Here is a 12847-nt window from a genome sequence, read left to right as displayed (position 1 = left end):
GGGTGGAAAGTGCATCCACCACGGAGCAGAAACACACTTGCAGGACAGATAAATACCAAGTGGCAAAAGTGACAGCTTCGGAGAAAGGGACCCCCTCATCGTGTAGCAGGAGGGTCCACTCAGGGGCAGCTAGGTGGCACAGTACATAAAATACTCCTTTATCACTCCTTTTTCCCCTTTTATGTACTGTCTTCTCCCAATGAAAAGTGGACCCCTTGAGAGCAGGAATTGTCTTTCTGCTTGCATTTATATTCTCCTGGCTGAACACTGTGTTGGACAGTGAGAATTTCCTAAATTCTTGTTCATTTGACTTAAATTGAAAACTGGATGATTTCATCTCTTTTCTGTGTCTTAGCATAGAAGGATTCTCCATGCTTACAAGGAATCTCTCCCAAATGTCTTTGAATCCCTAGTTTACTTCAAGTTTCAGCTCACACATATGCTATTCCCAGTTGGAAATACTCTCTTCCTCTTTGAATTTTATTGTATTTACCTATCTGTGTGCATGTGGTATCTTACTGGCAATATTTGAGCATATTGAGGGAAGATAATATTTTTTACACGACTTGTCTAACTAAATAGTTATCAAATTGAATTGAACATGGAAAAGAACGAAAAGACACATTTCAGTTTCAGTCAGTTCCTAAAGTGGAAATAGTCAATTCGTTTCACCACAGACCTATGAGAAAAATAAATACATTAAATATTTGTTCAAATAGAATTGTTTTCATTGATTTCTTTTCTCCACTTTTATGTTATCTTTCAGTCTATAATCTTCATTCGTGACCGAAACGCTCATGGTCAGGAGCTGTCTGGCTATATTGACTATGCACACAGGCTTAAAATGGAGGATTTCGAAGTCTACTTCACTGGGAAAAGAAAACTCCTTCCAAGGCCCACAGATTTGAGGTAAGTTCTATGTGATCCTTCCTTATGATAACCCCCACCTGACCAATCAGATTGAATTGTTATCTGTTAGAGAAGGGAGCAGATTTCCATTCTGTTCATTTTAAATAGAAAGGGGCAGCTAGGTGGCACAGTGGATAAAGCACCGGCCCAATAAGATTATATTATTATCTATTAAAGAAGGGAGCAGATTTCGGTTCTGTTCATTTTAAATGGAAAGGGCCCTGGAGTGTCTTCTTTGTGGAACAGCCAGGAGGTTCATGTCACTGAATCAAAGAGTCCATGTTGGTGTGAGTAAGGTATAAGAAGATTAGAAAGGTAGAAGGGGGGCAGCTAGGTGACGTAGTAGATAGAGCACCGGCCCTGGATTCAGAAGGACCTGAGTTCAAATCTAGCCTCGGACACTTGACACTTACTAGCTGTGTGACCCTGGGCAAGTCACTTAACCCTCACTGCCCCCCCCCCCAAAAAAAAAAAACATTTTAAATGCAAAAATACCTATTCTTTCTTTGCATTATTTGTTGTAGATTTGCCATGAGTAAGGGAACATGTTTATTTCTCAGATTTAATCTGTGACTATGATCCAGCCAAATCTTCAACTTCAATAACATTTTTTAATATGTCACTGCTCTGTAGCTGGCCTCTGGGCACAAACTGGAGGAGACCTCCATGCTTGTTTCTTCTTGCCCTCACAGGATTCTACCAGGTCAGGACAACTCTTTGAAGGAAAAGAGTCTCCCTTTTAGCGCTTTGCATCGGCCACACAGGCATTGAGAGAGCCTTGTGATGTCTCTTTTACTGAGCTCAATCTCAGGTAGCTATCAGATTTCAGGGGCAGATCAAAGGCCTTATGCTTGCTTGTACATGAGGTTGACAGTAGCTTCACAGTGCCCAACTCCTGTCCTTTCTGTGACTAGAAGGCCCACTGAACCATGAATAGACCAGTCCCTAAAGGTGTGACTGCTTTATATTATCTGAATCTTTAAAAAAAAAATCATGCTTAGCAAACATCTTACTTTGTATGAAAAAAACCAAACCAACTACATTCTAGTAAATGTACAACTTGGGTTTACTCCCTGGCACATAAAAAAGTGGAAGAGGACCTAAGTCTTTTGAAATGCAATAAGAAGGAATGAGCAATGCATTCTGTAGAGATGTATGTTCAGTCAGGCAAGCAGCCTGCTGTGTGTCAAACACTGTGCTAAGCACTGGGGATAAAAAGAAAGGGAAAAGACAGCCCCTGCCCTCAGGGAACTGAAAGTCTAAAGGGGGAGAGAACATGCAAACAACTGTGCACACACAAGCTTTAGGCAGGATGAACTGGAAATAACCCACAGAGGGAAGACACTAGAATTAAGGGGGATCAGCAAAGCCTTTTCACAAAAGGTATAATTTTAGCTGGGGCTTGAAGGAAGCCATGGAGCCAGAGAGGGATGGAGAAAATCCAGTGAAAACACTTGAAGTTGTGAGATGTAGCATCTTGTTCCAGGAACAGCAAGGAGGCCAGAGGCCCCGTACTGAAGAGTACAGTGGTGGGGTATAAGGGACAACAAGACAGAAGTGGGGCAGGTGACAAAGGACTTTTTTATATTTTATATTGTTGACAATAGGAATCATTAGATTTTATTGGGGGAGAATAACATGGTTAGAACTGCACTTTAGGGGGCAGCTAGGTGGCACAGTGGATAAAGCATCAGCCCTGGATTCAGGAGGACCTGAGTTCAAATCTGACCTCAGATACTTGACACTTACTAGCTGTGGGACCCTGGGCAAGTCACTTAACCCTCATTGCTCCACAAAAAAAGAAAGAAAGCTGTACTTTAGAAAGATCACTAAATAGCTAATTAATTTATGGAATTGTTCATTGTGATTAAGGAAACCTCAGTGGAGTCCCTTTGGGTCTACTGGGAGGATGGGCCCACCCATGTCTTTGGATATTCACCAGGAAAGACCACAGTGACAAAGAGTGGGGAGTAATGTGTCAGTCATAAGGCACAGAGAGTACACTGGCAAACAGTGCAGGCAGACAGCATGAGGATGGGGGCTGGGGTGGTGGAGGGAGGCTGGCATGATGGGGAAGAGAATGGGAACGGTCACCATGGATTGGAGTTGGGAACAATCAGACAGCATGGACCCATAGTAGATGGAGGAGGACTTGGGGCCAGGAGTTTGGGGTCTCATAGGATTTTGGTAGCGTACAGACTAAATCTTATCTGTGCCACCGTATGGTTAGTTCATTAGTATATCCACATCATCTCAAAGTTAGCAGCAACACCTGGTGTTCTGCTGGTCTTACTGCAGATAATCTGAAGCTTCTCTGGGACTTATGCATCAGGGACAGTTGACAGAACCAAGGGGCCCTTGTATCATGGCCTAGCTGCCTTTCCTGGATTTAGCACATGGTCTCAGGATGTGGTTTTAGTTAATTTATGAGACAGTTTGCAAGCAACCATTATGCTCCCTTAATCTATAGGGTGAGGGGCAGCTAGGTGGCGCAGTGGATAGAGCACCGGCCCTGGAGTCAGGAGGACCTGAGTTCAAATTCGGTGTGTAATTTAAGATTCTAAATGTGGATTCTAATCTGTTCCCCCAGTTTTGGGGGAAACTGACTAAAATCACTGATAAAACGAGTTTAGGTTTTTAAGGGTTTATTGAAAAATAGAAAGAAAAAGATTGAGAACAGAATTCCAGCAGCCTGGCATTCCTATCTTTCCTCAAATTTCCTGTGAAGTCCTCTGCCGCCACCACCACCATCAGGTCAGGAACCCAAAAGAGACAGAGCTCTCCTTGCAGGCTCTCTTTCCTCCTTCCTGTCCCCTCCCAGAAAATAGGAGGCTCCTCAAGTTGATTGGCTGGTAGCCTTGATAGACAGCACCCATGAGCAAACGTCACTTCCTGACGCCAAGGAAAAGCCACATGGCCTTGCCCTTTGAGGCGTTTTCCTCATGGTGGAGCTTTCCTATAGTAAGTCTCCAGTAGGTGGCATCATTCCAATCATTACACTGGCCTCAGACACTTAACACTTACTAGCTGTGTGACCCTGGGCAAGTCACTTAACCCCAATTGCCTCACCAAAAAAAAAAAAAAAAATTTAAAAATCTATAGGGTGGTCTGTAAGTGACTTAAGGTTTCCCTTTGTAATCTGATGTCCTTAGCATTGTTAATTTATACTGTTATTGTTCAGTCACTTTCAGTGGTGGCCTGACTCTTCAAATGGGGTCCCATTTAGGATTTTCTTGGCAAAGATACTGGAGAGGTTTGTCATTTCCTTCTCTAGCTCCTTTTACAGATGAAGAAACTGAGGCAAAAAGGGTGAAATGACTTTGTCAGGGTCTTACAGTTAATATTTAAAGCTGAATTTGATCTCAGGAAAATGTCTTCCTGACCTTATCCACTGCACCACCTAGCCGCCCTAATATTTTATACTAGCTGCTTATAAATTTACTATACTAACTAGAAGGGAAAGGGGTGGTCAGGGGGCCCAGAACAAGATACAATTTTAATACAATCACTTGGGCAGCTGAGTGGAGAATGGAATGGAATGGAATGAGGAGAGTCTTTTAGCAAGAAAACACACCAGCAGGCACAACAGTACAATAGTATAGGGAGGAGGTGATGAGGGAATAGTTTTGTTAGTAAGAAGACAGGAATGTCTGAGACATTCTCAGGAGCTATTCATTACTAAAACATGAATGAAAATATAATGATTGACTCACTAGTTTCCATTAACATGGAGCCAAATCCCTGGGAATTCCTGAGAATCCTGCTCATCTCTCCCCTACCATGAACAGATTTTGTGTTATGGATGTATAAGGGTTAATTCAGCTAATCAGTCAATCACCACACCTCCCTACCCTTAGCACTGAAACCTTTCTCTAGTAAGAACATATTGATTCAATTAATCAGGGGTGTGATCAAGGTCTAGATACTTCTATTGACTTAAGTCAGAGGCTTTATACTCCCCTGTTGGACTTTTATAATTCTGGTAAACTATTTTAGAATTGGAGATTTAAAGGTCTGATAGCTTAATGCGGAAACCTTCTGTAAAGAATCTCTGGGCCAAGTGTAAATTTTGTAGGGTCTTGATGTTGCTTTCTTGGGGTACTGAATGTTGTGTTGTTCTAGGCTCTGAGGGATGGCTCGGGCTGGGAACCTGGAAGTGTTTAGTGCTTCCAAAGTAGTCTGATCTAAAGCAAAGTCTGATTGCTGTGCCCTGCTCTGAGATCTCTCTCTTTTTTTTTTTTTTTAAGTGAGGCAATTGGGGTTAAGTGACTTGCCCAGGGTCACACAGCTAGTAAGTGTTAAGTGTCTGAGGCCGGATTTGAACTCAGGTACACCTGACTCCAGGGCCGGTGCTCTATCCACTGCGCCACCTAGCTGCCCCAAGATATCTTAATAATACAGCCATGATCTTGCCCCAGATTTGAGTGCTTCTAGACTACGTGCTTATCAGCCACGTTAAAAAAAAAAATTTAAAAAAAACTCTACAGGTTCAGAGTGACAGAACTGAAGGCTCCCTTTGGTCTGAGGATTCCTCTCCTCCTTATTCTATAGCAGGTTTCATATGGGCTTTGGGCTAGAACTAAAACCCTCTCTACTTCTGAGATGACAAATAATCAATCAATCATTAAACAGCCATTAAGTGCTACTGTATGGTAGGTACTGTGATTAAAAAAAAAAGAGGCAAAGAAAGTCTCTACCCTCAAGGAATTTATGATTGAAGAGGGGAAATAACCTGCAAATAAATATATATGATGCAAGCTTTATACAGGATAAATAGGAAATAATTAACACTAGAATTAAGGGAAGGCTTCCTGCAAAAGGTGTGATTTTAGTTGGAACTTAAAGGAAGCTGGGGAGTTCAGTAGTTAAAGCAAAGGAGGGAAGGCATTCCAGGCAGGGGGGACAGCCAGAAAGAATGCCCAGAGCCAAGAGATGGAGTGTCTTGTTTGTGGAACAGCCAGGAGGTTCATGTCACTGAATCAAAGAGTCCATGTTGGTGTGAGTAAGGTGTAAGAAGATTAGAAAGGTAGAAGGGGGACAGCTAGGTGGCACAGTAGATAGAGCACCGGCCCTGGATTCAGGAGGACCTGAGTTCAAATCCAGCCTCAGACACTTGACACTTACTAGCTGTGTGACCCTGGGCAAGTCACTTAACCCCAATTGCCTCACCAAAAAAAACCACAAAAACAAAAAAAAAGAAAGGTAGAAGGGACAAGGTTATGAAGAGCTTGGAATGCCAGAGTATTTTGTATTTGATCTGGGAGGTAATAGGAAGCCATTAGAGATTATTGATTGGGGGCAGGAGGTGTTAGTGACATGATCCATTACCTTAGTGATTAAATGGAAGATGGACTGGAGTGGGGAAAGACTTAAGGCAGGCAGACCCACCAGCGGTTATTGCAGTAGTCCAAGCATAATGTAATAAGGGCCTGCATGGGGGGTGGGGGGAGTGGCAGCGTCAGAGGAGAGAAGTCACCAGCCTCACTCTCTCTTCCAGAGCCATCTGGGTCCAGTGGCAAGATATCTATCAGGTAGACTGGAGATGGCCCTGGATGTTTGAGACAATTGGGTTAAGTGACTTGCCTAGGGTCACAGAGCTAGTCACTATCAAGTGTCTGAGGCCAGATTTGAACTCAGGTCCTCCTGACTCCATGGGCCAATGTTCCATCCACTGTACCACCTAGCTGCCCAACAGATTGGATGTGGCAGGTGAGAGATAGTGAAGAATTCAGTACTGAGCCTGAGAGCCTAGAAGGATGGTGTTGCCTCTATAGTAATAGGGAAGGCGGTGAGAGGATTATAGGGGGAAAGATAATGAGCTCTGCTTTGGATATGAGTTTAAGATATCCACCATACATCCAATTGTAGATGTCTGAAAGGTAGTTGGAGATACAAGATTGAAGGTCAGCAGAGAGGTTAGGGCAGGTAAAAGGTAAATTTGGGAATCATTGGCATAGAAGTGATATTAAAACCATGGGAGCTGAGATCACCAAGTAAAGTAGAATAGAGGCTGAAGAGAAGAGGGCAGAGGACAGAACCCTGTGGTCCATCCCCGTTTAGAGGGTGTGATCTGGCTGAAGATCCGAGAAATGGTACTGAGAATATGTCAGATAGGCAGGATGAGAACCCAGAGAGTGGTGTCCTGAAAACCTGAGGAGGAGAGAGTATCCAGGGGAGCATGGCTGACAGAAGCTGCAGAGGGCAAGGCCATTGGATTTGGCAACTAAGCCGTCAGTGGGAACTTTGGAGGGAGCAGTTTGGGTGCAATGATAAGATTGGAAGCTGATTGTAAAGGATTATGAAGAGTGAGAGGAGAGAAAGAAGCACCTTTTCAAGAAATTTAGCTACAAAGGGAAAAAAAGAAATAGGACAATAGGTGAGATGGAAGGATCAAGGGAGGGTTTTGACTTGACTGCTAATCACCTTGAAATGCCACCTTTAGGCACAGGTACTCACTTCAGCCCACTCTGGGTCTGTTATCCAGAACTGGTAGTGAGCAATAGAACTGCCTCCTATTCCTGCATCCTTCCATAATGATAGGCCCTCTGTATAAGTCTGGACACTCTTCTTGCCCTATTGCACGGCCTTAGACCTCTTTCAGTTACTATTCCGGAATTCATGGCCACTTCTACTTAGAACTCATCACCATTGGATGTAGACATCTCTATCTCCCTATGCCAACCTGGGCTAGAAAAAATGATTCACTGTGATTTGGGGGTGGGGAATTTATCAATAATTACCCAGGATATGGTATGTGTTCTAGATCTTTGTGGAGGAGTTATGGGGGAGAATACTTCCGTATCATTTATTACTCCTCCACCATCTTAACTGTTCTCTCAGGATGATTATTCTGAAGTACTGGTTGGACCCTGTCATACTTCTGCTCAATGAACTCTAGTTCATTATTTTTTTTTTCCAGCAACAAACATTTATTTTATTTTCCAGTTACATGTAAGAGTACTTTTCAACATTCATTTTCATAAGATTTAGAGTTCCAAATTTTTCTCCCTCCCTTTCCTCCCCCCTCCACAAGATTGCAACCAGGTTATATATGTACAATCCACAAGTGTTCTTTTTATCAGTTCTTCCTATGGGGATGCATAGTAAACTTCCTCATTAGTTCCTTCAGATTGTCTTGGATCATTGCATTGCTGAGAGTAGTTAAGTCATTCACAATTGCTCATTGAACAATACTGCTGTCACTATACACAATGTCCTCCCAGCTCTGCTCACTTCATTATACATCAATGTTCATTAGTCTTTCAAGGTTTTTCGGGGATCATCCTGTTTGTCATTTCCTGTAGCACAAGTCCATTCCACTATAATCATATAGCACAGCTTCTTCCCTCATTCCTCAATTGATGGACATTCCCTTGATTCTCAATTCTTAGCCTCCACCAAGAGTTGCTATAAATATTTTTTGTACAATTTTTCCCCCTTTTCTCTTTTTTATGATTACTATTGTTAACTGTTTCCCTTCCATCCTATTCCCTTCCCCATGATATTTATTCTATTATCCATCTTCTTTCATCCTATCACTCTTCAAAAGGGATTTGTTTCCATCTGTCCCCTCCCCCACTCTGCCCTTCCTTCTTTTGCCCCTCTCTCTTTATCCCCTTCTCCTCCTATTTTCCTGCAGAGTTATAGAGATTACTCCACCCAATTGAGTGTGTACATTATTCCTTCCTTGAGCCAATTCTAATGAGATTGAGGTTTTTGAGCCAATTCTGATGAGTGTTAGGCTTATTTTCTAGTTTATTATTAAACTATTATATAGTTCACTACTATCTCCAGAATCAAATATAAAGTCCTTTATTTATCATTTAAATCTCTTTGTAATCTTGCCTCTTCCTACCTTTGCTGCCTTCTTCTATTTGACTCTACAGCTTAGCTACACTGCCCTACTTGCAGGTCTGCTTTCTGTTTGCCTCTGTACTGACTTTTCCCAAAATCTGGAATACTCTGCCCTGTCACCAAGACTCCTGCCTTACTTCAATATTAAGCTCAAGATCTAGCATCAAAAGAGGCTTATCCTAGGCCTCCCTCATTCCCAGCAGCTAATACATCCCATCTACTCTTTTTTTTTTTTTTGCGGGACAATGGGGGTTAAGTGACTTGCCCAGGGTCACACAGCTTGTAAGTGTCAAGTGTCTGAGGCCGGATTTGAACTCAGGTACTCCTGAATCCAGGGCCAGTGCTTTATCTACTGCACCACCTAGCCACCCCCCCCCCATCTACTCTTAAGATATCTTGTACATACCTAGTTATTTACATATTGTCACTCTTATTAAAATGTACCCTCCTTGCTATAGGGACTGGGTTTTTCCTCCTTTGTTTTTTATACTATGAACTTAGAACATTAGTAAGAACCTTACAAATGTTGTTTACTGACGCACAGGGAAATTAATTGAGTTCCTTGGGTCACACAGATAAGAAATTTCAGAGGTGGGATTCAAACTCAGATCTTCCTGGTTCTAAGTCCAATGTTTTATTAAGCCACACTACCCTTCCACTGTCGTCTCTCCTTTTCTCTTCTTTACCCTCATAGAAGCTACTTCCTATCTTGATTAACAACAAAGTGTGTGTGTGTGTGTGTGTATTTATGTATATATGCCCATATGCATGTGTAAAGAGCTTTGTGTTAAGTAATAAGAAATCTCACCATTGTCAAGAAATCCAACCTGTAGTTAAAATTACAACGTGCAAAAAATGAAACAGAGAACTTTGAAAGGCCAGTCTATCTTTAACTTCTAAGTCATTTTATAATTCCATTGGGGTTAAAGAGCTAATCCACAAATTAAAAAAAACAGAGTATTTAATACGACATGAATAATGATTATTGCTCCAATGACCACATTCTTTGATTTTCCCATTCTAGTTTTGAAATGTTTTTGTTGAGAAAAAAATATTGTTGAGGAAACAAATAATTATACTAGAAAAAATAAAAAGTATCGCTACCTGAATTGAACCTGAATGCTTTACAATAAAATAGAATGTGTATATTTTTTAATTCTGCTATTCCTAGAATATTATTTTAATATTTCTCAATAAAAGGTGATTTCGCTCATAATACTTCAATCATAGTGGCAAAAGATACACAATCATCAGTAGAAAATATATACTGTAGGACCCTACTTTGATCTTTCCTCATTAAACTAATTTACTTAACAAGGTAATTTAATCAAACATAAACTAATTAAAAACATTCTTTTTTCTTCAGTCTGATGAACGGGATAGCTTCACAGAAAGGCCTTCAGACTTGTATAAATTGATATATAGTAAAGTGAACCTAATCAGAAGAATTTATATAATAACAACAATATCTTAATGACAATTGACTTTGAAAGACTTCAGAACTTTGATCTATACAATGATCATCCATGATAGGATATGTATCTAAGATATGTTTTGAATGTAGAAATGACAAAACTTGGCAAAGGATTGGATATGTGCAGTAAAAGAGAGGATGACGCTGAAGTTGTAAGCCAGTAAGGTTGATGGTACTCTACTTACTAACGGATAAAAGTTTTTTTGCAAAAGTTATGTTGAGTTTGCCAGTTGGAGATGTATGACTGTAGCTCAGGGGAGAGACCAAGGCTGGATTTTAGACTTGTGAATAATATTCATAGAAATGATAGATTGAGGGGTAGCTAGGTGGCGCAGTGGATAAAGCACCAGCCCTGGAGTCAGGAGGACCTGAGTTCAAATCCGACCTCAGACACTTGACACTTACTGAGCTGTGTGACCCTGGGCAAATCATTTAACCCCAATTGTCTCACCAAAAAAAAAAAAAAGATAGATTGACTCACGGACCAGGTGAAGATAATATAGAGGTGAGATATATAGAGGGAGTAGAGCCCTCTGGTTCTATTTGGGTTCAGGACAGAGACCTGGGGGACACCTACTATTAGTAGGTATGACCTGGATGAAAATCTAGTAAAGGAGACTGAGGAGGAACAATTAGGGTGAGAACCAAGAGAGACCAGTGTCACAAAACTTAAAGAGGAGAGAGTATTAAGGAGAGGAGGGTAATTGAAGGAGTCTTTGGAATGGGGACAGAAAAAAGGACATTAGATTGGGCAGTTAGGAAGTCACTGGTAACTTTGAAGAGAGCAGATTCAATTGACTAATGACTTCAGAAGCCAGATGATAGAGTTAAAAAGAGAATGAAAGGACCGGAAGTGAAAGCATCAATTGTAGAAATCCCTGTCAAGGAGGTTAACCACAAAAGGGAGAAGAAAAGGATGATAGCTAGAGGGAATAATATTAATACTGTAAAGATAAACAAATTTGAAAGACTTAGGAACTCTGATCAGCAGACTCACAGTGGACATACTTTCTACTCTGACAGAGAAGTGATGGACCCAGGGTACAAACTAAAGAATATTTTTTAAATGACTAATACAAGAATTTGTTTTGCACAAATATACATATGTGGTAACAACTCTGGTTTGTCTACTTTTCTCAATGAGTAGGGGAAGAGGAGGTAGGAGGAAAACAATTTGAAATAGAAAATAAAAGAACTAGAAAAACAAAACAATGTATATCAAATGTGGCATTTTTCAGGGAAATTAATTTGACCACAACAAGGTTCTATATAGCCTTAAACTCTTTATTATTTCTCCTAAATATGAACGCAGTAAGGCTTCCAAATTAAAGAAGATCAACAAAAGCATGTTATCAATTACTTAATACATTTGAATGATATAATGCTATGAGGGTCAGAAAAAAAAAAAAACTAAAGATCTCTTTCCAAAGATATTAAAATGTCATTTGGACTTGGAATGTTAAAAATTCTTAATACCAAGGAATGATAAAGACTAAAAGTTTTGAGCCTGACTCAAGATCATATTGAGCCACTTGATAAAGTCAATAACTATAAATAACTTGGCCTGTGACAGACCCCATACATCATGAAATGTCAAAAAGAATGCCATGGGTGAACATATTAAGAGATTTACTGACATCCTGGAGTGAAAGATGATTGGGAAGAATGCATCTAAATCAATTAGCATTTTTACAATACCAATCTCCATGTATACTTTTAGAATGGTAAAATGGACCATAACAGATTTGGAAAATAGCCTCAGAAAAACCCAGAGAACATAATGAAATACAAGGCCCATTATTCCTAAAACAGAAGGATTAACACTACCTGACCAAACAAGATCAATAGTCTTGATGATAAACAGGTCAAAAACCTACTAAGATACATTTTTCACAAGTACACAGCACCGTCACTCAGTCAGTCAGTAAGCATTTATGGGACTTTTACTATGTACCAGTTACCATACTAAGAGCTAAGGGTATTGAAAAATAAAAGTTAATAATCTCTTCTCTCAATGAGGGAGAGAGCGTGTAAACATCTTTATATAAACAAGACATAGACAGGACAAATTGAAGGCAAAGTCGGAGAGCTTGATCAGGAAATACATTGAAGAAACGTGTTAGAGCTAGAATTACATATCAGAAGTATGCTGTGTTTCTTGGACTCGTAGGTGGCAAATCCACATGGTAATAAATAAAGACCTCCCTCAAAGTATCCTGTATACCTGAACCAATAAGCTACCTTTGAAGTGAAATCATTATCACAGACTGAACTGTGGCCTGGGGCACAACAAGCAAAGCAAATGCCTCTTATTTAGTATCATTTCTGCTGATAAAATCATATCAGTTTCTGATATTGAATTATTTGACAGTGCCAAGGATTTTGTTAGTCAGAAATTTCTTTTCTGGGTTTTTGCTAGCTGTGACTGCCCGATAGCACCTATGGGAGTGATTACCAGGTAACACTGCCGCAAGATTTGTTTTTTCTCTAGATGCTGTCTCTGGGCTGGGCTGGAAACAATACTACTCTCCACACTTGGAGTCCGGGGTCTGGATGGGCTCAATCAGGGTCTAAATGGAAGTGGTCATGGTGGTATTGGTGGTCTGATTT

General features: G+C 40.6%; 1 protein-coding gene across 1 annotated transcript in view; it reads left to right on the top strand.

Moving 5' to 3' along the window:
- Positions 1 to 12847, top strand: part of CFAP299 (cilia and flagella associated protein 299) — a 450588-nt gene that overhangs the window by 383339 nt on the left and 54402 nt on the right. Inside the window, exon 4 of the mRNA XM_043973224.1 lies at positions 767 to 909. Within this exon, the coding sequence (XP_043829159.1) occupies positions 767 to 909 (143 nt within the window). The remainder of the gene's footprint in view (positions 1 to 766; positions 910 to 12847) is intronic.

This window comes from Dromiciops gliroides, chromosome 6 (genome assembly GCF_019393635.1).
Source record: "Dromiciops gliroides isolate mDroGli1 chromosome 6, mDroGli1.pri, whole genome shotgun sequence".
Taxonomy (NCBI): Eukaryota; Metazoa; Chordata; class Mammalia; order Microbiotheria; family Microbiotheriidae; genus Dromiciops; species Dromiciops gliroides.
This window is presented reverse-complemented; position numbering and strand designations above follow the sequence as displayed.